At 44.9% G+C, this 25,563-nt stretch overlaps 1 protein-coding gene across 2 annotated transcripts in view; it reads left to right on the top strand.

The window, feature by feature from the left end:
* The window catches only part of LOC105890034 (disintegrin and metalloproteinase domain-containing protein 9), a 39,447-nt gene that overhangs the window by 11,028 nt on the left and 2,856 nt on the right, over positions 1-25,563 (top strand). Inside the window, exons 4-22 of one of the 2 annotated variants that reach the window (XM_031570341.2) lie at positions 4,861-4,939; positions 12,462-12,538; positions 14,863-15,088; positions 15,450-15,515; positions 16,004-16,075; positions 16,291-16,460; positions 16,613-16,694; positions 17,430-17,563; positions 17,846-18,017; positions 18,184-18,276; positions 18,486-18,681; positions 19,003-19,108; positions 19,416-19,599; positions 20,548-20,628; positions 20,804-20,909; positions 21,134-21,275; positions 24,000-24,075; positions 24,468-24,497; positions 25,473-25,540. In XM_031570341.2, coding sequence (XP_031426201.1) covers positions 4,861-4,939; positions 12,462-12,538; positions 14,863-15,088; positions 15,450-15,515; positions 16,004-16,075; positions 16,291-16,460; positions 16,613-16,694; positions 17,430-17,563; positions 17,846-18,017; positions 18,184-18,276; positions 18,486-18,681; positions 19,003-19,108; positions 19,416-19,599; positions 20,548-20,628; positions 20,804-20,909; positions 21,134-21,275; positions 24,000-24,075; positions 24,468-24,497; positions 25,473-25,540 — 2,160 coding nt within the window. The remainder of the gene's footprint in view (positions 1-4,860; positions 4,940-12,461; positions 12,539-14,862; positions 15,089-15,449; positions 15,516-16,003; positions 16,076-16,290; positions 16,461-16,612; positions 16,695-17,429; positions 17,564-17,845; positions 18,018-18,183; positions 18,277-18,485; positions 18,682-19,002; positions 19,109-19,415; positions 19,600-20,547; positions 20,629-20,803; positions 20,910-21,133; positions 21,276-23,999; positions 24,076-24,467; positions 24,498-25,472; positions 25,541-25,563) is intronic. The other variant, XM_031570342.2, reaches the window with a different exon arrangement.

Here is a 25,563-nt window from a genome sequence, read left to right as displayed (position 1 = left end):
CTGTGAGCCTCCGTGGGTTTGGGGTCATCGTGCAGGTGTCCCCACTAGCCCCTTAGCACCTAACTATTCCTCATTTTTGTCTTCCTGCACACGTTTGCTTCTTATCCTGTCTAAAGATAGCCTCTTCATTTCGGTCTGAAAGCAGAGAGTGAGAAAGACAAAAGACACTGACAGACTGTAAATATCTGTGGCTCAATTAGCGCCTCCATCCTGAGCCCCCAGCCTACTAAAATCCTGTCTGCAGTCGTGCTAATCTACAGTTGGAGTCAGTTCAGCTCTTAGCACAGTCCACCCACGCATACACCAGCTCACAGATGCACATACACACACACAGAGGCAAGGATGTGGGCGCACAAACATTACTCAGGTGTGCTCACAGTGGTCCTCTCATGCAGCCACGGATGTTCATGCATGCAGATTTGCATGCAGAGCTGCTCAAGTAATGCATATATGCATGTGTGGATATGTGTGTTCTCTCAGAAATGTCACTGTGATTGTTTATTGGCCAATAAACATGATTCTGATTCAAGTTCGTCTCAATGTTTCGATAAATCCCTCATCCCAGTTTGGAAGTTGACGTCCCCTCTCTAGCGCTATCGTACTCGACATTAGTTTTGATATCCCAGTCCCAGGGTATATCCCCTGTGTGGGCCTCCTCCCAGTGTTTATCATTCGTTGCTTTTGCTGGAGAGGAGGCCTTGGAAAGGCGTCCACACGTCATCCTCCATCTCCTTAAGGAGAGACTTGGCAGAGGATGAGACCCAGGCCAGGGTGGCCAGACAGGGCCGCTCCGCTGCTGAGTCGCCCTGTGTGTCTCACACCCTCATTAGAATTCCTCTAACGCCGGAGCCCTTCACTCTCGTTATTCAGGTGCATTAGACTAATGGGCTTCTATCAGGAACATCATGACAGCTGACTAAAAGCGTGGTCAATAGCTGAGCCATAAGTACAAAGAGATACAGTGCAGACCAGGGACTAGCCTGTTGCAGTAAGGGGTTAAGTGCCGTCTGTAGCAGACAGATCTAATATCTCCAACACTGAATAAATGACACTGAATATATGACTCTCATATGAGTCCCTCTTCAGCTTCAGGGAAACTGAGTCGTGTTGTTGGGGATTTGAGCTTCTCCAGGGATGATGAAAAGTCAGATGGATTGATTTTCCCCAGCTGTGTTCCCTGTTCTCATCAGCCTGGCTCACGCAGAGCTGCTGGGCTCAGGCCAGAGGGGCGATCACAGAACGCTAAACAGGAGATGGGGCGGTTTCAGAGACGTGTGTGTGTGTGTGTGTGTGTGTGTGTGTGTGTGTGTGAGTGAGAGAGAGAGAGAGTGTTTGTATGTATGTTTTTAACATTAAGTCTTTAATATGGGAATTCCAACAATCCCTTAATATATAATAAATTGCGTAACTAAGAGAGTATTGTAAGGTCCAACTGGGTCACTCCCACTCCAAGACCTGCTCTGGTGTACGTTTAACACAGGATTTGATGAGAAAAAAAAAAGCTTTTAACATTGTCCCATTGCCCAAACCAAGCTTTAGTTGGACACTTAAGTACACTGAAAAGAAATAACTGTTTAAACCACTAGTTAATGTTTGTACAATAAGAACTACTGGTGGTAGATGACTGTAGGCAAACTGTAGGTATGACAAATGAGTGTCAACACTCGGTATGGACCCACTGTGTATAATGTGTGTGTATTAGGTGCTTTTCCACTGCAGGAACAAGGGGCACTTACTAAGTGGCATGAAAGTATTCAGGAACGACCCCCTAATGGGCCCTTTCGGTCTTTGTTTCCACTGCGGTGCAGCAGGATGTAATATTTGGCTCTTCGATCGCGATGTCAATTCAGACAAAAAATTTCAAGATAACAATGGGATCACCTCAAGGTCAAGCCGACAGTTGAATTTTGCTGTAAAGTTGCTAACAATGAATTGAATGGCTTCATTGCACCAGTGTCAAGCTATCCAGCAATTATTTTGGAACAGGTATTCTTAGGTTTTCAGTGTCCATTGACCTCAATTCACTCCAATACACCATTACACTTTTATACTTTTATACCACCACACCTGAAATACCCAAATAATGATAAAATCTATGGACACAATTCCGAATTTGCACTAATAAGTTCAAGTTGAGTGAATTGAAGTCAATGGACACTGTAAAGCTAAGAATAGCTGTTCCAAAAAAAGAAATTGTCAGATAGCTTGAAACTGGTTTCATTGTAGCTGTAATTACTTGATAAATGAATAAACCAACACCATTATGATTAATAAAAAGCCCTTTATTTCAGCTGACGTGTTGTTTTGTTCATTCAGTGACTAACCTCAACAAGCTAACTGTGTAAACCATCATTTATTTTTCTGTATTCAACTCGTAATCTCTGGTAAATGCTGCTGGTTTTAGAATGGCACTTGTTGTTTTCAACTCATGTTGCGTTTAACGAATAAGCATCAACCGTTCACTGCAAGCGCCACCCAGCAGTTTTAGGGCCACGCAGAAGTACCTATTTGAATGCCTTATGAGGAAATCAGAAGAATAATCCTGGAGGTTGATGAGGAGCAGCTCTCTGAACCCATGTAACGCCCAGTCCTTCGGCTATGACCTGAGCTCCCTCTGCAAGCTGAAGGACACCAAATCTGCGGATCAGAAGTCCACTCTTCTCCACTTCCTCGCTGAAGTGTGTAAGGAGAGGTATCCCGAGGTGCTGCGCTTTCTGGATGACCTACAGCATGTGGACAGAGCAAGCAGAGCTAAGAAAGAGGAAGGCATGGAACAGAAGAAACCTGCCATCAAGAACAAATTGGCTTCAACTCAGAAACTAAAGTTATTGAACATTATTTCGAGACACTGTAGAGGTGAAACTTGAAAACACAAAACAAGCAATTTCCTTATTTCACTCAACTTTAAGGACAAACTTCATGAACCTTATCAAACATTTCAATATTAAACAACAAAATACACATCAAATTATACATCAAGTCCCTTGAAGCATTGCTTCAAATATGAGATTTTTGGTAAAGGAGGGTCCAACAGAAAAAGTCAGCCTTCAAACCATGTCCGGCCACCATATGCGACAAACAAACTATACAAAAAAAACTCCTCTTCTCTTGCCAAAAAAGATGGAAAAATCAAAGTACCGTATATTCCGAAGAATTCCACAAGTGGTCAAGACAGAGAGGATATATCCCATTTACCTGGCCTCAGGCTCCTTCCAGACTTCCTCCAGTTTTCATGGCACACGAAATGCACTTAAGATCTCAGGTGTCCCACACATGCACTCACTTCCTGTTTCCTCAGGTGTGCTCTGTTTTTTTGTCAACTTAAAAGTACCACTTCCTGTATATGATCAGTTATATTCCCGATCACCATTATACACAGGGATGAATGAGAAATACAATTATACAGAAAAATAAGAATACAACTATGCAGAAAATAAAGAATAGACCGTCACCATATCCAGTACAATACTTAGAAAAATGCGGATAGACTCCCCCTCCTGTACCTCAACAGTTAAGTCTAAACTCTGTTTCTTACTGGGGTCTTTTGTGAGGGTGTCTAAATCCTAATTCATCTGTGGCGGTGCCACAGAGTCCCCCCCTCAGCCGAAGGCTACTGAGGAAGATTTCCAAAGAAGGGTTTGAGATTAACAATATTCAATGTATCCTCTTTATCCTCAGGGTGAAACCACCTAGTTCTATAATTCACTGGCCCAAGCTTCTTCTCCACCTTGGCGGGGCCTGCCCACCTTGGTACCAGTTTGGATGAAAAATAGTCAGAAGCTTTGGATTGAGGGTGTGTACGAACCCAGACCAGGTCTCCCACTTGAAACTGCGCATCTTTCCTGTGGGCATCATAATACCTGGCTTGTCTGTTGTGCACTCCTCACACATTTTCTCACCTCCTCATTGAGCTGATGTTGTCTTTCAATGATATGGTATGATGGGTGACAAGGATTTGGTGAATGGTGAGTCAGCCTTTCCAGGGGTCCTTTCAGCTGTCTGCCCAGAACAAGTTCTGCAGGTGTTTTTCCGGTAGTTTCCTGTCTGGCACTGTTAATGACATATCTGAACTCTGTTAGCCAATTATCCCACACTCTGTGATTCTGTCCCACATAAGACGCAACCATAGTTTTGAATGTCCTATTGATGCGTTCTGTGAGATTAGTTTGTGGATGGTAACTTGTTGTTAGTGTTTGGGTTACCCCCCACTTTTTGCAGAGATCTGTCAATAGTTGGCTGAGAAACTGAGGTCCACGGTCAGGCAGGTACTTATTTCGCCCCCAAAAACGGCCCAAAAAGAGGTCCTACAGTGGCCGTTGCTGTAGTGGAAAACAAAGCAAGGTGCAAACACAAACACACACACACACATAGAGAGAGCAAAAAGAATGACAAGGTACTTTTCCACAGGTGCACATACACTATAAAAAATTTACATGTGTAGTTAGTAAGATCATTCAGTTCATTTCTTCAAGCCAAATCTCACACTTGGGAACTGGGCACAAAATGGAGAAGTGTGTCCGTGTCTATAGAAAAAGATCACCGCCTGTCCCTGAGACAGTTGAGGAAATGGTCTGAAATGATCTGACCAGAAGAGGCTGGCTGGCTGGGTGGTGGTGGAGGGACAGAACATTCCAAACTCTCCCTCCTAGAGCTCAACCTCAGCCCACTCTGAAACCCGTGACCTTTGTGCTGGAAGGAACTCTGCGAGAAAAGTTTGTTGCGTTTAACAACAATGCTATAATATTGGACGAGATCACCAGACAAGTATCCTGTGAGACGTCTCTGTGGTTGTTGTGTGTGTAAAGAGTTGTGTGTCCTGACTGAGTTTGTGACCTTATCTGGGTATGCTCTGTTTTCCAGGCTGCTGCTTCCTGAAGATTTCACTGTGTTCACATACGACACAGATGGCTCGCTCATTACACAGAGACCCAACATGCAGGTAACACAGACACACACACACACACACACACACACACACACACACACACACACACACACACACACACACACACACACACACACACACACACACACACACACAGGTAGCAGTGTGGAGCCTTTTCAGGCACTACTTACTGTCCTACACATTGTCTGTTTGTACCTATTGGCTGATGCATAAACTAATTTGAATTCACACAAACGTACAAATGTGCGCGCACACACACACACACACACTTATATAATTGTTGTGCCAATGCTACTCACACTCATCTGTGTTATTTCTTTATTTTCTCCAATATGTCATTATGTTAAGTGGCCATTATTGGCCATGTGAACACTGCTCATTAGAACTGTGTGTGTGTGTGCTCTCTCTCTCTCTCTCTCTCTCTCTCTCTCTCCTTAGCTGTCAAATGGCATTTATTTTGGCATTGCCAGTTGATGAACTCATCCACCACTAAAGCAGCTGCTTTCTATAAAACTTAAAAGGGTATTTTTTAGTCCAGAGGAACAGACCTCCCTCTGGTACTACATCTTGGTCAAGTCTGGTTTGGCTGCCAATCCACAACACACATTTCTTTCTTTCTCCTGTCCATCATCCATGACCACCAAACCGATGTACCTGTGGCTCAAAGCTTATGTCTGTCATGCAGACTGGCCTGGGGCTTCCTTGCTATCCTTGTTTTAGTATCAGCTTTGCTTTGTAGTTGACTAATGGCTCATTCATTGCCCTAAAATCATAACCCTGAGCTGTATCCTACTAAGTAACAAGGGTGTAGTATGAGAAGAGTGTAGTATGAGAAGAGTGTAGTATGAGAAGGGTGTAGTATGAGAAGGTCACAGCTGGCCCTATCGTCCCTCTCCCAGAAAATAGGATCCAGATGCAGGAGAGGCCTTCCTCCCAATCTTGAGGGGTTGATGGTGGCAGAGTTCTCTGAAAAGAAGGAAATGTGCATCTGAACAGTTAAGAAGATAAGGGCCACTGTGAGGTCATTTCCAGCGCTAAGATGCGTAGTTTTTCCTGGAAACTATCTTGAGTATGTCAGTTGACATATTACTGTGTGTTTCTCTGGAAGACATGTTTAGATTACAGATTGGACACTTCTTCGTACAGATGTGCATTACACTGCTCACACTGTGAGATGTGACCTAGATGGAATCTGAACCTTGATAATTTCTTTGAAAGCTTGTTCGTCATGCCAACTCATTATTAGCATGTGCAACAGCAGACATTAACGTAGTGGTGTTGTGTAAGCAGACCAGCAATAAAGTTATAAATAAAGTTATAAATATCACCATTCCAGTGTAGTGAGATTGTGAGTCAGATATACTATGATTAATCAATAACTCGTCTGTAGCTTAGCACTCCCTTGTGAAATGTAAAGAGTTACAAAAATGAGAGATACAATATATGTATAGACAAGTGATGGGACAGATGGAGATAATAATTAATTGGTGGTTAATAAAGGGCCAACAAGGCCTAAAATGAGGGGGAAATCTCACTTACCCCTATAAAACATAGACATGCACCAAAACATCACCCTTTAGCTTTACTCAAGTACAGCTTTCATTCTAGTCACTGCAAGTGGTTTATGTGACTTAGACTTTTAAGATGGGTGTGGAGTTGTCTCACTGACAGAGCTGTGTGTTGGTGTGTGTTTGTTGTTTTTTGTTGTTTGTGATTTCTGTGAACTCATTGCTGTGACTGTTTCCTTGGCCAGACAGTTGACATTTCTTTTCAGATGTCTTGGCAACACTGTTGAGCTCCCAGGCCACAGCATAGACCAGGCAGAGGAAATGAATCTTTCGGGGCAGCAGCATTCTGAACCCAATAAATCACATGTCTAGAGTTAACTTCCTGTGTAAAAGCAGTGAGTGTTCTACATCATCATAGTTTGTATGAAATTAACCTGTAAAAGTGTCTTGGAGTGGCAAGTACTTCCTGCATTCTGTGAAACCCCATAAAGAAGAAATCATTTTTATTTCCCTCTGCTAGGATTGTATTTGCCACTGTTGGAAGGTATTATACTCTTGAAGCTCAGCTATTTTAGTTGTTCAATACCCAGGTCAGTTTTCATGGGTCTCTGATGGGATCCCTATAAACTACAGCCTCTAAAAATCCAAGCCTACACGCTCTTGACTGGGGTCACCCGAAGCACACTTCTCAGCCAGTGTTCTCATGGAAAGAGACAGAAGGGGCTGGTGTTCTTGGGAAATATTGCAGGAAAACAAACAACTGGTTCGGCTCGCATTTTGCAATGATGGCTTTAAACCCCCGAGGTGAACTCAACAGCTCTAAAGCTGCAATTACTATGCACAGCGTTTCAAATTTGTGTTGGCTTTGTGTTTAGACTTCTCAAGGATTCTCATCAAGATGGCCTACCCATGAAACAGTAGCAGACTGATGATAGCGTGCACACTATGTTTGCTGTGAAACAATGGTGGCTTGTTCTTTTCACCTCGTGGTGATCCTGTGTCCTTCCTTATAAGTCTCTCTAAGGGCTGATTCAGCACTCCTCGTGCCCTCCCCATGCCCCTCTCTGGCTTACCCAGCACCATGTCATTGGATATGAAAGGCAAAGTGTGGCATTGACAGCAGCACCCTACCCTGAAATTTCAGCCAATGTGGTTTAATGTCAGAGCGCACAGGCGACTGGATTTCAGACGAGGAATGCCACCAGACACAAATGTCCCTGTGCTCCATCATTCGGTCCGAATGCCGCTGCTAGTGTAGAACAAGTCACTTAGTGGTCAGTAGACTCACATTGTTGCTCTACTCAGTAAATAAAACAAGAAGTACACATTCCAGTCACACAAAATGCTTTGCAATAGTGTTGAGATGCCAACCCTGCACTAAATAGACTTCACTCGTGCAGGACAACAGTGGGCTTTCAAAAACGAGGTGGCAGTTCAGGTCACTCTTTAATTGTAAACACCATCCACCATGGCTTCATTCATATATGTCTGTAAGCATTCAGCATGACGCCTTTCAGTTTCAAAAGATGGCTCCTGTAGATTATTATGGCGCAAGGGTCCCTGCTAATGTGCAGACACCCTGTTAGCTCTGGTTGGTAGGAGAGCCATTAATCTGATGTCCATCTGATGATCAGGCCTCCCCGATGACTGCAAACAAACAAACGCCACGTCTCCAGCTTACTGTTTATTTAGACGTCCATACCATGGACGGTTCCCACATTACTCATGAAAACCCTCTGATTTGGGACGGAAAGAACTCCAGAACTTCCTGAAAACCACCAGCGTGCTACACTGTACCAGCTGGGTCAGAATAACACAGGCCTACCAGTTTACAGATTTTTGTATTTGAATGTTTTTTCCACTGCCCAACTGAGAGGGATCAGCTATTTATTAAAGCTATGTGTCTTTTACCAGCAACAGCCTACCGCATCCTTCCTGTGCCACTTACAGTCTGTGTGCTAGTAGGACAGTCACCGGGTATGGCCATTAAGATGAATGTCCTTTATCCTCCGCTCTCTGCCTCCCTCTCGCACCCCCCCCCCCCCCTCACTCTCGTGTGTTGAGGTCATCTGTGATGTGCATTGTGGCATAATTGCTTTTGTCAGTTGTAAACAGCCTCAGTGCTTCCCCTGGATGAGACCATGGAGAGGTCTCTAGAGCTAAGGCAAGGTGACTAGAGGGTCAGGCCCTTCAGAGTGTGTGTGTGTGTGTGTGTGTGTGTGTGTGTGTGTGTGTGTGTGTGTGTGTGTGTGTGTGTGCGTGTGCGTGTGTGTGTGTGTAGACGTGTTTGATGAAGGAGTGTTCCTGGTTGCCTCCTGTAGGAATCCCAACATTCTTCTCATTCCAGACTTGAGAGCCCGTCATTACTCACCGTGATTAAAAACATCTGCTTACTAATCACTCATAAGCTCTTCACTACATACTCATGAGAGCTTAAATGAATCATGCAAGAACAATCTGGAAGCATTCCATATATGGAGATTGTGTAAAAAAAAAGAAAAAGAAAAAGAAGCTTTGTGAGAAAACCAATAGAAGAGAAGACAGAACTCTATGTCAGAGTCACCCTCAGCAGGGCAGGCGCTCACCTGAAACACTGGGGATACATGTGGAGATGAGAGGGTAACCTTAGAAAGGAAATATTAGTTTGGAAGTGTAGAAGGGGAGGGGAGGGGAGCCGATCAATACACACCAGCGCTGGGCACTTTAAAGTCATGGACATAACTCTGAGCAGTACATGGTGGTGGAAACAAGCCTCCGGGTCTTGATGAAGAAGACTGCACACACAAACACACACACACAGACATGTACACTACACGGATACATACACACATGCACTGTATACACATACAGATTTATCGAAAAATGCATAAGCTATTCAATTCAAATTTTTTAACAAACTCACAACATGGGAATTAATCTGAGGCATCTGGAAAAGACTGTGAGACTTGCCATATTGTTTATAAACAAAATTACACTCAGGCCAAATGATGGAATGACTTGGCATCTGCTTCTGGCATTTGGTCCCAATGCTCTGTTGCTGTGAGCCTGGACACACACACACACACACACACACACACACACACACACACACACACACACACACACACACTCTAATGGCTGCACACACCCACTCACAAAATTACACTCAGGCCAAATGATGAAGTACTAAATCCTTGCACTATCCACACAAGCACATGAACACTATCTCTCTGCACTCTTTGCACTACTTTCCTCGTGAACATCAACACTGACACAACCAATGCACACTGTATTATCTGTATAATATCTGTATACACCCCACTCCCTGTGAACATGTTCTCCCTATGTGTATTGTTTTTCTACTGTGATTCTACTGTGATTTGTGTATGTATGTTTGCGAGTTAAGTTAAGTGTATAAGCTACTGGATGACCTAAATTTCCCTCGGGATTAATAAAGTATCCATCTATCTATCTATCTATCTATCTCACGGCTGTGAGTCTGGACAGAGCTACAGAGACATCTAGGATGCCAACACTTGATGACAAACAGAGAGACGGGGCTGTCCACAATAAGCATAGCGTAAAGTTGCAGTGCAACACACAAACTTTTGCAAAAACGTCAAATAGAAGGATAAGAAAATACTGAAAAGCAGGACAAGGAAAAGTGATGTTTTTTGGTCTATGATCTGTGTTAATGTACGTGTGAGAATACTTTTAGATGCAATCACACAGTTTGGAGTGAGAAGCCATTGTACAAGTTTATATGTGTGTGATGACAGGAAAAGGAACTCTCAGTGTGTGCAGCTATCAAGGTTTGGCCAGAAAACAGACCTCAAACATGACACACGAGGAGAGAAAGTGCCGGAAGGAAGAGCAAATTTGTGGGAGGGCTTTAGGAAGCTACTCAGGAGCTCCTGGGACCAGGCAGGAAGCGTCTGTGTGGATCTGACACTCCTCCGAGTGCAGATTGCCATCTTCCCAGAGAGTAATAAAGCTTCCTCAAAGAGTGTGAGCATTTGATCTCTGGGGCGAGGCAGCAGGAGTCCGGAGTCCTGGTTTCTCCAGTCACGCCAGAGGACTCTGGGGAGCAATGATCAAGGAAATCACTGCCATTAAAGTAGAGTTCAATAGAAACGAGTCTGCTTGTGTCCCTGGCCTGGTGCAGGATTATGCTCCCAGTTTGCTCGGGCGGTCCAGTGTAGGTCATGGTCATGTTCATGTTGTTGTGCTACAGACTACTGCAGTGTTTCAAACCTAGGGTAGGCTGGACAGTGCTCATTACTAAACAAGCTGTAGGCTGTCACTGTCCGCTCGGACACAAGCCTTTTGTCCCAGATGAGTGGCACCCAGGCCCTCAAGGGAGAACAGTCTCATTTAAGGACGTTGTTTTCTCTCTGTCCTCCTCTCCACCCCTCTATCTCTCTCTCTCTCTCTCTCTCTCTCTCTCTCTCTCTCTCTCTCTCTCTCTATCCCTCCCATCTCTCTCTGTCCCAACGCTCTCTTGATCTATAGTACAGTATAGTCTTAATCAATGAATTGGTTTTTACATCCACCCCCTTTGTCTCTGTGAGTGTGTGCTGCTCATTAAAATATCCGGGAACTCTGTTACAGACATACACACATGCTCCATTTTACGAGTAATGCTTTGGATAATTGTGTGATCCTCCCAAGGGACACAGGGGGGGGGGGGGGTAGAGAATCTGAGTAGGCAAAGTAAATACCACCATCTGTGAACTTGAAAATGACTGAGGAATCAAGAGGGCTTTCCAAACAAAACATGAGATCATCCGATGACTTCATGCATTGCCTATGAAGGTCTATAGTGACCTCCCTCTACACACAGAGGGAAGGTAGGGCACCTGGGCCTGCTTCATCCAACATGATAGCTAGAATGTAATGGGCTTTGGGAAGCTGTAATGAAACACTTAGGGCCATGTCCATGTTTGTGAGTGTTTATGTAGTTTACATGTGAGGTCTAGTGTCTTCTGCAGAGAACTGAGGTGTGAGTGAGTGCACACGTGTAGACGGACACATTTCAGCACGCATATGGAAACATTCAAACACATGTGTTGCATGTCCTAGAATCAACACTACCAGTTCGTCCCCACCATCAGTCTCACCATCAGTCCCTTGTTGTCTATCTGTCTGTCTGTCTATCTTGTCTGGCTGTCTGTCTGTCCCTCCTCTGCACTGCCCTGCTCACAGAATCAGCTGACCCCTTCACCTCACGCTCAGCCACCTTATTTATAGGCCGCCTCCCCGAGTCACCGCCGCGCATCTTTAACTCCCACGCCAGTTTGATGCCGTTATGTAATCTGCTTGTTGACAGGTGACGCAGGGACGAGAGCGGTGTCTATAATCACCTCAGAGGGGTGAGATGGAGGCTCAGGCTTTGTGTTGGTTTCGGCCCGGAACAGGCCTTTGGCTGTGAGGCTGTACTTACATGTGCTGATGGAGTGAGACTATTAAATCTCAAGCTCCAAAACAACAAGCAAGAGAGAGGGGGAGGGGCGAGAGAGAGAGAGCAATAACACACTGCCCTTACCTTGACATGGCATTTAGATTTAATTGACTTACAGGAATACATACGCCTCTTCAAAAAAAAGAAAGAGGTCTATTTTAATTTGATTTGGTCCCTTTGTATATGAAAATTGACAGAATTAAATGAAAAGCGGATGGAAGCGTGGACAGAAACTTTGCTAAAATGTTAATATATGCATCAATTTGTCGGTCTCCAGCTGTGCTTGAAGTAAATAGAACAATAACACAATGAGTGTGTGTACGAGCAAGAATAAAAGACCCTTACCTTTACATGGCATTTCCATTTAATTGACTGATAGGAACAAATATATGTAGGTAGAACAGAAAGAGGTTTATTTTAATTATTATTCGGTTCCTTTGTGTATGAAAATGGACAGAATTTAAAATGTATTTCGTAGAACTAATACTGACTACAGGAATCTTTTCATTTGAAGTCTTAAGAAGTCTTTTTAGTTTTTGTGATTAAACTAACAGGCCTTTTTCACTTTCATCTCCTTTCTATCTCTCCCCTTTTCTCTTCTCCTCAGAATCACTGCCACTACAGAGGCTACGTGGAGGACGTGGAGGGCTCGTCTGCTTCTCTCAGCCTCTGCTCCGGACTCAAGTAAAGTGTTCCTAACATGCCTTCTGCTGTTGTGTTTGATGAGGAGTGCCTTTCATCTACAGTCCGTGTTCTTGCTAGGAAAGTGCTTTTAGTCTGCAGCATCTGTTGTAGCTTGAGAGACAATAGGCTGCCTGTAATCTAACAGAATCAACAGAACTAAAAGATATGAAACTAGAATGTGGGTAAGCTACTTTTTGTGGGACTTCCAGCTTTTTGTGGGACTTCCAGGCTGCCTGTAATCTAACTGAACTCAACAGAACTAAAACATACAGTATGAAACTAGAGTGTGGGTAAGCTTTTTTTGGAACTTCCAGCTAACATGAGGATGCATGACCTTGTGGTTACCCACTTTGCATGGCATTTCTCTTCTTCTATGGAGAACATGGTGGGCTGGGGTCTGCTAGAGTGTGTTGTGGAGTGTAGGGGGATTGCCACCATCAGTGGAAGAGCAGGTGGACTACTGGCTACTGGTCTGTCTCTCGGGGGTGAGTGATGGCAGCTCTCCCACGGCGAGCAGAAAGGTGGACAATGGAAGGAGACGAGGATAGAATAAGAGTGTGAGAAAGCAAGAAAGAGGAAGAGAGAGCAAGAGGCTGGTAGCCCCAGGGGGCGGGTAATTGGATGGACAGGAAGAGCTCAGAGGAATGATCTATTTGTGCACAAACATGTAAATCCTCATATGGCAGGAAGTGATCTCAGTGGTCAGTAAATAATAACGGCTAACCGTAAGAAGCTGAAGAGGCTTTCGGCCATTACAGCGCTGCTCCTTCCTGACTCATCCTTCCGTCTCGGTCCCCCAAGGCAAAGCATCATGGCCTCCACGCTGTTCATCACGTCAAGGGTATCCTGTCACTCAGCTTCCTCAAGCCTGCCAAGAGTCATTTTTTATGGATGGCTACAAGTGCCAAATTTCTTGTCAAATCAGTAATGCTAAGCCATTAGCAATTCTGTCTCCACAGCAGTTCACCTCTTAGGTAACAAACATCAAAGGAGGGACTGTCGGGCAGTCACTGTCTGGAAGCTCCAAGGGCTTCCCGCCAGTAGCTTTAGTCCTTCCTATTTTGAGGGAAAGCATCAGAGGGAGGACTGTGTTGCTCTTCACTGTACTCCACACAGCAAGAGGAAACAAACAAAAAAAAGGAAATAATAGGAAAAGAGTTAGCTTGGCATCTAGGTTCTTTTGTCTATCACATGTCAAAGACCGGAAGACATGGTAACTTATTTACTGCTGATTCATTCATGTTTATCTTACGGTCACCTGCCCTTTTGTCACAGTTGCAAAAGTGAATTATCAAGGGCCTGATTGATGTTTTCCTGTTGGCTTGCACTGCATCTCTGTGTGTGTGTGTGTGTGTGTGTGTGTGTGTGTGTGTGTGTGTGTGTGTGTGTGTGTGTGTGTGTGTGTGTGTGTAGTTTGTGCAGTGTTTAATTTTGTTGTTGCTACCCTCTGACGAAAATAATTAGAGGAAATTGAGTATCGTGTAAATTCGATCTTAGAGTGATGAGCTGTCTTCCATTTTCCGCCAAAGCAATTAGGATTTTCTATTTTTACCTCCCCTCCCCCCTTTTGTCTTAAACCAGTGAGTGTAACAGGAAGTGAGCTTGGTTGTCCTGAGTCATGAGACCAGGCTTTTGCTTCAGTAACACTAAAGAAGCCGAATTGCCCGCTGGTCAGTGTGATGTTGATGTGTTTGTCTAAGTAGCCAGAGTTTGACCTTTAAGGGCTCCTTGGCTTGTTCACACTGAATAGCTCCGAAGGGGTCTACTAACAATCAGCTGTTCTCTCTGATGCTCCATTGGCTGTTCCCTTTGCAATACTTTCAAGTTACAAGGAAATGATTTGTCACCCAAATGGTTAATGGGTTAAAGGGTTCTATGAAAAACCTATGAAGAGGGAATAAGGGTATGAACATCAAAGTTTGCCCATTTTAAAAACGACCAAGAATCCCTGTGAAAGGGCTATATCCAGTACGCAATGTGTATGAGATAAAATGTTTCTTTCAGTACAAATAATACTTTAATACTGTTTCCATTTCACCTCCGATAGCAGTTTTTTTTCTGTCACCTCCAAAAATTCGGTGACTTGTTACTCAACACCCCAGTGACCTCTTTTTCAAGAGTGAACTGTGTATAAACATCACCACCCCCACATCACTACAGCCTACCTTCACAGTCAGAGTGAAAACATTCACTGAATATTACAAAGTGAAAAGTGTATGAAATCCATCTTAAATATAAAAACTATTGAAACTCTGTTCATTTATTTGTATTTCTGTGTGTGTGTGTGTGTGTGTGTGTGTCTGTGTGTGTACTTCTGTATTTAGCGGGCGGTTAGTTATTGGCAGTTCTACATTTGGGATCGAGCCTCTGGAGGGTTCCTCTGACTTTGAGCATGTGGTGTACCGCTTGGAGGATGAAGAGACGGAACCTCTCAGCTGCGGAACCACTCACGCTCATCGCCATGACGACAACGATACTTCTTCCACCGACCAGACCATTGGCCACTCCCACAGTGACTTATTTGGGGAGACTGTCAGTCATTTAATCAGAGTGAGTGTGTGTGTATGTTAAAATGAATAGGAGGATGTATTGTCGAGTCTTTAGATGCTTCTCTTTGTGTGTGTGTGTGTGTGTGTGTGTGTGTGTGTGTGTGTGTGTGTGTGTGTGTGTGTGTGTGTGTGTGTGTGTGTGTGTGTGTGTGTGTGTGTGTGTGTGTGTGTGTGTGTGTGTGTGTGAGAGAGAGAGAGTACAGAGCAATACTACACTGAGTGGGCTCAACCCTTGGATGTGTATCTGTTTCTATGTGTAACGTGTTGCCTATGTATTTCTCTGGTTGTGTATGAGCTCACATATGTAATGTGTGTGTGTGTGTGTGTGTGTGTGTGTGTGTGTGTGTGTTCTTTTCTCCTAGAGCAAGCGGGCCATAATGCAGCAGACCCACTATGTGGAGCTGATGCTGGTGGTGGATGTAGAGCGAGTGAGTAATCACCACGTACACCATCCTATCACTCCCCACATCACCACCATGTTCAGTTTCTCTCTCACAACCCGCTATTATCCTCTGGACCACACTTAGCATGTCAATCATCTTTTTGATTCAACGCCAAGCAGTTGCTGTTGCTGGAGAGTTTCTCTCTTTGTTTCCCCTGTCAGAGGGCTTATGGGTAAATCATAGGCTCTTCAGTCTTGTTAACAGAGCACAGCAGATTGTTGAGATCCTGTTTCAGTTGGCAATGGATGGTGGAGCCCAGTAGCTGAACTGATAATTGGACCCCCTGCACAGATGATGGGTTTATGGGTGGGAATGTGTGCTGGATTTGGGGTTTAAGCTGTTGGGTGAGAAATCGTTACCAACGTTACTGCCTGCAAAAAAGAAAATCGTTCACATTACACGTTCTTCATTTTCTTTGCTCCTCTGTTTTTCCCTGTATCCTGTGCTAATCTATCTCCTGTCCTCGGCCACAGTTTAACTTCAATAACAGGAACGACACCTACGTTCGAGAGGAGATGGTCCAGCTAGCCAACCACCTTGATAGTGTAAGTGAGGAGATGTTGTGTAGGTGTGTGTGTGCAAGTATTTGAATATTTGAAGTTATCTCATGTTCTCCTGTTTCTAGTGATATAAACTGTGCTCTTGATTTGCATCTGTGATCTCTGAGACCCTGTAATAACCTTTCTCTTTTCTCCCCCATCATCTGTTTTTTCCACCTCCTCCTCCTCCTCCTCCTCTCTCTCTCCCCCCATCTCTGTAGATGTATGAGCAGCTGAACATCCGTGTGGTGTTGGTTGGGCTGGAGATCTGGACCGCAGGGAACCCCATCAGTCTGGATGGCAGTGCTGGGGATGTCCTGGGTCGCTTCGTCGACTGGAGGAAGCAGCATCTGTTGCCACGCCGACGCCATGACAGTGCCCAGCTCATCCTGTACGTGTGTGTGCATGGTTGGAACAAAACATCTTTTGACTATGGTCATAGATCTCTTCCTGTGTATCATTGTTTATCTTACCTTGCTACTCTCCTGTCATCCCCTCTCTTTCTTTTCTTTCTGATCTCTATCATTCTCTCCTCTGTTGCAGTAAGAAGGGCTTTGGGGCTACAGTAGGAATGGCCTTCATCAGTGCAGTGTGCTCCAGTAACCATGGAGGAGGCATCAATTCGGTAATGTAACAAGTGCTGATTGGAGCATACACCTGCCCATCATCTAAACAACCCGCAACACTACAAAGACAACTATAATACATTCATAAGTGCCTTGCCATGTAGTTATTAATGTTCAATTCCATCTAAGATGTGCCACCCGATCTTTCATGCTTTTCTTTCTCCTCCTTAGTTATACTGTTGTCAGCTTGTACTCTTAACCTGAGGGCTGCGTACACCAACCGTCTCAGGAGGTTCCTTATCTGCCATTGTTACATTTTCAGTTGGTCGTGTATTAACTGCACAGCCATAAGCAAAGAGTCAGTTTGCATACCGGAGCTTTTGCAGATCAGTGCCTTGGCGCGTTGCCCATAGGGGAACTGAAAAACATGGCCTCAGGTCATGATTAGCAGGATGCTTTGCAACTCTTTTTGTGTAATTCTTCCCCTTCCAAAAGTAATCCAAATATCCACATTGACAATGACACCCATCAATTGGCTGTGATATGAAAACATCTGAGGAATGTCTTCCACTTTAGTGAAGGACCAGTATTTGTATGACATATATACAACATACTCCTCAACTGCATCCAGCTTCCTTCAAATACAATTGCTCAATATGTATTTAATATCTAATGGCTCGTGTAACTTAATGTAATATAATGTCTTGGTTATCCATTATTTGGTCTCTGATGACATAATGAGGCAGTGTATCTGGCACATGTTGCTAATGAAATGACACGGCTTCTCTCTGCAGTTCACCAACCACAAGGTGGTCCCCTTCGCCTCCATCGTGGCTCATGAGTTGGGCCACAACCTGGGCATGAACCACGACGATGACCGGCACTGCGACTGCCCAGCAAAGAACTGCATCATGGGCTCTGGTGCCTCGTGAGTGTGTCTTTATGTGCATTCATGCAGACTGCTGATATGAGTGTGTGTGTGTGTGTATTTGTCATTTGTGCCAGTGGCATATATGTTTGCATAACATAGGGATGTGTGTGTGTGTGTGTGTGTGTGTGTGTGTGTGTGTGTGTGTGTGTGTGTGTGTGTGTGTGTGTGTGTGTGTGTGTGTGTGTGTGTGTGTGATTCAGGGACAGATAAGGGACATATTTTTATCATTCTAAGAGGAGGAAAACCAGAATCAGTATCTCTCTCTGTCTGTGTCCACAGTGGGGCCACTAACTTCAGCAGCTGCAGTGCTGATGACTTTGAGAAGATGGTTCTGCGGATGGGGCGCAGCTGCCTGCTCAACGTGCCCCGGCCAGACGAGGCGTACAGCACACCCTACTGTGGCAACAGGCTAGTGGACCTGGGCGAGGAGTGTGACTGCGGCTCCGAGCAGGTGTGTGTGTGTGTGTGTGTGTGTGTGTGTGTGTGTGTGTGTGTATGATTTTCAGTGTGTTAATGTTCTCACATTGATGCCATTTAGTTAACTTATCTGATTTGGCCTGGGGGAAACTTAACATCTCTCTCTCTCTCTCTCTGACTCTCTCTCTCTCTCTCCTCAGGAGTGTGAGAAGGACCCGTGCTGTGAGCCAAAAACCTGTAAGCTGAAGTCCTGGGCTCAGTGTGCCTATGGTGAATGCTGCAGGAACTGCAAGGTCAGTAACCACCAGCTCCCTTATATTACCTCTCTCCTCTCCTCCCTTCCTTTCTCTTCTCCTCTAATTTTATTATTGTCTATGTCTTTCTTTCTTCGTCTGTTTTTTCTTCCAGCAACTTTTTGTCCAATTGTTTAACTCTCTGTCCCCGGATCTTTCTGTCGGTTCTTTTCTCTCTATCCATCTTCCTCCCTCTCCATCTCTTTCAGTTCCTGCCAGGTGGCTACGAGTGCCGCAGCCGGTTAGACGAGTGTGACCTACCTGAGTACTGCAACGGCTCGTCTCCTGTCTGTCAGGCTGATATGTATTTGCAGAACGGACACCTCTGCAAGAACAGCCAATCATACTGCTACAACGGCATATGCCAGCACTACGATGGTCAATGCCAGACCTTGTTTGGCTCAAGTGAGTCCTGCCGTGTTCAGACTATATTATATGTATATGTACAATAATTATGTCTTAGACAGTAAAAATTAAAAATGTCCTCTGTGCAATCTTTAGAACAATGCTCAGAATCATATGCAGTGTATACTCACTTGTATTATTATACTCATGTTTGCTTGTGTCAGAGTTTAGGTCTGTCAGTGCCTATGTTGTGCCATAACTGTAATTTGGCGCCCTCTTCTGGCAACAACGTTTTCCTTCACCCTAACATGCTTTTTACCTTGCACAGCAGCACACAGGATTTTGTTCACATGTCACTGTGCACATTTGTATTTTTCACAGAGGCAAAGTCAGCTCCAGGTGCATGCTTTGAGTTTGTCAACTTTAAAGGCGACCGCTTCGGGAACTGTGGCTACCACGACAAGGGTTACAGGAAATGTGAGACCAGGTCAGAATATAAAACTACACTTACCCTAGCTCACATTCCCATCTAAATATGCATAGCCCAGTGGGAACATGTGCAGTGAGGCATGTCATTGCTGGTATGTCTGTGTGGACTTGAAATTGCATGCACTTGGATATAATGCAAGAGACCGAGATATAAATATAATGTGTATTACCCGTACTCATGTTCATACTTGTTCAGGCCTGTGTGTTAAGCTGTTTGTGCAGACGTGTGTAGACGCATTCACGTGGACATAGGGTATGCAGTGCATGTGAGTATTAGTCACGCGTGTGTACCTGCTCCCCTGCAGGAATGCCAAGTGTGGGAAGCTGCAGTGTGAGAATGTGAACTCGGGTACAGTGTTTGGCATCGACCCCTCCATCATCAAAACCCCCATTGCCAGCACAAAGTGCTGGGGGGTGGACTTCATGCTGGGGCCCGACGTGCCCGACCCGGGCATGGTGAGCGAGGGCACCAAGTGTGGGGAGAACAAGGTGAGGTGGCATAACCACGCAGACGCCAGAGGCACACCACACACACTGTCAAAAACACCTGGACATTTTATATCTCATATATATATATATATTTTTATATGTCATTTATACATCGCATACTTGACCAATTTGAAAGGTTTCATTGGCTTGGTATGAAATACCAGCCATTGTGTTTGTCGTGGCCTGGAACTTTTTCATCAATCAAGATGATTTCAAGTGGTTGGATCAACTTGAAGCTTGCACCAATAAAGCAGCAAAGACTATGGAGAGATTGTAAATCAGACGTACTAAACCTTATAGGAGATAAGCCATAACATTTTGCCATTGTAATGGCCTATGTGACTGTTCATCATTTTTTCTATGGCTTTACCACATACCCTCTGATAAAACATATATTTACAATGTTATGTCTTTTATTACTCCAGGAGCTTTATAATGGAGGTGTATTTGTATTTCAACTGAACGGGTGTCCTGTTTTTTTTGCATGTGTATTCAGCTGTAAACATCAGCAGCCTTTGACTGAAATATTGCAATTTTTTTATTGCAAAGTAAGGGAAGAATTATATTTTGAAGGCTGTAATTTCAGAATAGCTAGAAATATCTGTAAGCAATACATCTCAGTAGACCTTTAGGCAGGCTAAACATGAAGTATTTGTTGAAGACCATAGATGAGGAGTTTGCATGGCACATTTCGGATAAATATAGGTTTAATTTCCTATTCAGTCTTGTGGTTCTTTGATCATTTTGTATTCGTTTCAGTGCCAGTTTGCCTGACAAGAAGTGCACTGCTCAGGTTCTGATTCCATAGAGGGGGCACATTGTTTTGATGTGTGATCATATTTAAGCACTGTAGAGCCAGATAAATACAGCTCTGATTATACTTCATGATTTGCATGCTTCCTGTGTTCTGCCAATGCAGTGTGATTTCACACGGTCTGTTGTCTCCAGGTGTGCTTGAATTATGAGTGCAAAGACGTGTCAGAACTCAACTATGACTGCGACATGCAGAACAAGTGTCACGGCCATGGGGTAGGACTCCTCTTCTCTGTCCTTTTTCAATTCGTCTCACTCCCTGTCTCTCTATACCTCTCATTGTAAAAGATCAGGAAAGCAAAACATTATTTCATTTTTTGTTAAGTTTTGAATTAGTAGAATGAGATCTTGGAAACTTTTTGAAATGTAAAAGCTTGTGTTCGTGTTGCAGGTCTGTAACAACATTAAGAACTGCCACTGTGATTATGGCTGGGCTCCTCCATTCTGCAAGGATGAGGGCTATGGGGGCAGCGTGGACAGCGGCCCCACATGGAACGGTAGGACAGGGCTGCCTGAGCCAAATACAATTCAGTATAAAAGCATTAGTGGGTATATCAGAAAAGGTTCTAAGGTCCAAGACCTAAAAACATAAAAAAGAGGAGGAAAGAAAACAGCTCCAAACCCTTAGCAGTAGCTGCTCCAGTGCTTGTTCAGACTGTAGATGTTTCTCTCCTCCTCTCGCACTCACTCTCTTACTCCCTCTCTCCCTCTCTCTATTCAGATAAGGACACCTCCACGAGGGATGGCCTGCTGGTGTTCTTTTTCCTGATTCTGCCACTGCTGCTGCTGGGTCTGTTTGTGTTCTTCAGACGGAACGAGCTCCGGCAACGTTTCTGCAGACGGAAGCGGTCACAGGGCTACGAGTGAGTACAGGAAGTGATGTGATGCCGGCGTAAAACAGAGGCTGAGATCACATGAATTTTCTAGGGGTGCGTTCCAATAGTCAAAACGTCCCATGTCCTTTTCTAACCACTTTTTCTTGACCTCGGTGGGAAAACGTCATGAGGTCAAGGAAAAACGCGACGGAGAATGCATAAGCACTTTGAAAAAGACAACCGCAGTGCCAAGACAATCACTTTAGCCAACATAATTAGCGGATGTTATTGATGCGGGTCTTTAATTGTGCTGCCACAAGAAATTGTGGGATGGCATTATCTCCTTTCCTTTCATGAAGGGTGGTCTAGTGTACCCTATGCTAAAGGAGATCAGAAACGAAGCATTAAAGCACCTTTACCTAGCCTAGAGAATTCGCTACCTAGCCTAGAGAATTCCCTCTTATGGTTGACACTTGGATAATTCACTTTGAGACGATCTGACAGCAGCTGAAGTGGCACGTAATTGAACAGGTAGCTTGAATTTCCTGCTGGGCATTGCTGCCTGACGCACCTCCTCCGATGCCTGTGGATCAGCTGCAGGGTCGTCAGCCAGGAACCACCATTCACAGACGTTTCGCTCCTTTAATCCTGGAACGTCTCCTGGTGGCGGAGCAGTGACAGGGACGTCTCCCTGTCACCCCCTGCAGCTGGTATCTGGGTTAGGTGTTCTTTCCCCAGCCCTTTCCCCTCCTCCTTAGCCACAGCCAAAAACTGCCCTTCTCCGCCTCTTCCGCCAGCTCTTTTGTTGCTTTCTTAAGCTTTCCTCCTGTCACACCTGCGTCCCTTAGTAGGCGTGTGGTTGACTGCCCCACAAAGCCTCGGCATCCAACCTCCACTGGGTAGATGGTGGTCTTCCAGCCAGCCTCCCTGCACTCCGCAGCCAAGTCCGAGTACTTGGTCTTCTTTCGTTCGAAAGCGGCCTCGATTCCCTCCTCCCATGGTACTGTGAGCTCAATGAGGAGTGCAGTTTTTGCCTTGGTGGACCACACCACTATGTCAGGTCGGAGAGACGTGGTGGTGATTTCGCTGGGGAACTGGAGCTGCCTGCCAAGATCTACTCGCATGTTCCACTCCTGGTCAGAGGAAAAGAGCTTTGGTGTTGCTTTTGGCCTGGTGCTTCTTCTTCCTCCGCCCTCCCTGACAAAGTTGATGTGGTGTTCCGTTGGTGGGAGGCATCCCCTGCTTTCCCGTCTGCGCCCTTCCAGCACCTCAGCTAGCTTTGTCAGAACCTGGTCATGGTCATGGCGCCATCTGTAGCGTCCCTGCGAAAGCGCGATCTTACAGCCCGACAGGATGTGCCGGAGGCTTGCGTTGGGAGTGTTACAGAGTGGGCAGACTTCCTCGTTTCCGAACCACTGGTGGAGGTTCCGAGGACAGGGAAGCGTGTCATACGTTGACCTGATGAGGAAGCCGAGCCTCGCTTGAGGGAACTTCCACAAGTCTGACCAACTGATCTTCCGGTCGACAACCCCCTCCCAGGTTGTCCAGCTTCCTTGTCGGCTCTGGGACACAGCCTTGATCTTATAGCGCTCTTCCTCCGTCCTTATCACCTCTGACACCGCCATCTCCTTTCTCTCTTTCCGGTTGGCCTTAGACCAAAAACGTGGTGCCTCTCCCCAGCCTAGTCCTGCCCTTCCTGCCTGGACCCTGCCCACGATTTCTTGGTGTTGCAACCTGCCAACTGCTTGGTCGACTTCAGTTTGGGCATCCCACTTCCTGCCAGTACGGACCTTGACGCCTACGTTTCTAACTGACTGATCGGTGGACTCTCTTAATTCAAGAAGCAGCCTGGTCTTTTCCTGCTTGTAGCCCAAACTGATGGATTGTAGTGGCAGCTGCAAGGTAGCACCTTGGTAGCCCCAGCCACTTTCGGATGAATGAGTTGGCTTTCCCATCCATCTTGGTTGTTGTAGATGAGGGAATCTCACTCATCTTCAGTGGCCACATTATCCTTCTGTAGAGTGTGAACTGGTAGATCCACACCTTGTACTTCCCCGGTAGCTGGCTTTGGTCGATCTTTGCCAGGCCTTCTGAGAGTTGCTTCAACACAGCTCTACCCATTTGCTTGTCGGAGAGATCTGATGTGTACTCTCTGCCTAGGCTTCTGATGGGATGCTCAGACAGAAGTGGGATTCTCTCGCCCCCTGCAACAAAGATGGTGCTGTCATTTCTGACTCCCCTCCTGAGGGACCAAAGATACAGCAGGTTAAGCATAGAAATAAAAAAAAAAGAATAGAAGTTTGTTGGAACACCAAATTATGGTAATCTCTAAGATGCATTTCATCGTAAAGGGCAAGCTCAAAGAATATTGTCAATGTAGAGATATAGTACATCACATGGTTAGGTAGCATATAAGGAAATCAGCACATAAGCCTAGTATCTCAAGTTGTGTCTTAGGGCAACAACGGTTAGACATTGCCACAAAAGACACTGTTCATATCTGTAGATTTGAGCACGTCTGTGCTAAATATACCTCTTGTGTGCGACATATACAAATCTTCACTCAGCAAGTGAATTGCTGTGCTATAAGGCGTTAACTATATCTCACTCTTTCTACTGTTTATGCAATGAGGTGAGGTAAATATATTTTAATGGTGCAAACAGAATTATGAAAAATGTGGGAGCTATCCGTCAGTGTGACCGTCTACTGCATTGGCCAACTGGAACTGGAACTCTCTACTCTATCTTTCATTCGTTCTCTCTATTCAACAGGGCTGAACCGGTGCCTCAGGTCAACAGCCGAGTCCCACCCTCCCAAAGAGGAAATCCCAACATTGTTAAAAATGGAGTGAGTTACCACACACATGCACCTCTACATACACAGGATTCTGGCAAACTAACATCAATGCACTCACACTTGCACTATTGTTGTCAAGCTAATATCAGAACAAGAGTCATACAAAGAATAATCTAGCTATCACTCTTTTCAAATCTAACAGAATCTCCTTTTACAACTAATGTGTTCAAGATACTGTATGTACATGTGTGTTAACATGCCTATAATACTATACTAACTGCCTTCGAAGAAACTGATATTGGTCAGTAATCATTGACAGGACAACAGGGCATCTCCATTGACTGGAGATCTCCCATGTCTCCATATGTCATGAATAACCAGTAACACCCTCTATGTAAGCATCTGACTGAGCTTCTCTCTTCTCTCCTGCATCTGATCAAAAGCACCAAGTTCAGTTATTACCACCAGAAGAGGTAAACGACCCACTCCCCACTCCCCACGTGTTCTTCCTTGAGGTTGTCTGTTAGCATCACTGCAGCTTCCTCCAGGGGCCTGCTTCTTTCCTCTGCCCTCCTCCTACCTCTCCCTTCCCTGGCCTGTCCTTCCATTTCAGCTCTCCTCCTCACTCCAGTTGCTCTGCATTCATTGGCTTTTAAGGCCAAACCCTGACCTACTGAACTGTTCTCTGTTTCACACCTTTCTGAGCATCGCAGTACTGAGCAGCCCATCAATGTGTGATCAATGTTTAAAAGTGTTATGGCTTAAGTTTAATTCCTTCTGAATGTAAGTCCTTGCTGAATTCCCCAAAATCCTAACTTGAAACCAACATGTTCTATTCTTTTTAAAATGACAGCATGTCACTGTGTTTCATAGTGCATGTGAAGAGAGGAATCATGGGACAAAATGTGCATCTGGTTGTTCACCGTGGCGCTTCAGAGTAATTCTGTTGGCATGTCGCACGGGCATGTCCCCTAAGAGCATATGATTCATTATTGCTTTGAGTGAGACGTATGCTTTGAATGGAGGGCTTTGTTGGTGATGGTGGCAGGAGCATGCTAGTCGTGTCCAGTTTTTCCTTTACTCCCTTCATTAATGTTGATGGGCGAAACTCTTCATACTCACCTTCTCAAGGGAGAACTCTCTGTCTGTTTTCTAGATCTTTTCACCTCACTACTGTTCAGTTTTATTTGCTAGGATTTTTCATGAGAGAACTGAGAGTTTTTATTAGCCTATTGACTTGTATTACTGGCCTAGTGGCTAGTTGGTGTAACATTATAGTGGTCAAGACGTGTTTTATGTTGCCAAATCAAGGGTGTTAGAGAAGACCCCTTGCGGTCTGTGCCTCAAATACAGCAATCTCTTGTAATGAGAAAGCTACAGAATCAGGCTTTGGCTTTGAAATGGAATTGAATTGCTAACGTTGGTGTTTGCCGGTGTGTGTGTTGCAGGTTGTTCAGACGGATAGGACCACCTCCTCACCGTCTTATGCCCAGAGACCACCTCGGCCACCTGTCAAGTAAGTTTATCGCTCAACGTAGT

Source organism: Clupea harengus, chromosome 7, assembly GCF_900700415.2.
Source record: "Clupea harengus chromosome 7, Ch_v2.0.2, whole genome shotgun sequence".
Lineage (NCBI taxonomy): Eukaryota > Metazoa > Chordata > Actinopteri > Clupeiformes > Clupeidae > Clupea > Clupea harengus.
The sequence above is the reverse complement of the archived record's forward strand: the minus strand, read 5'-3'. Positions and strand labels throughout refer to the sequence as shown.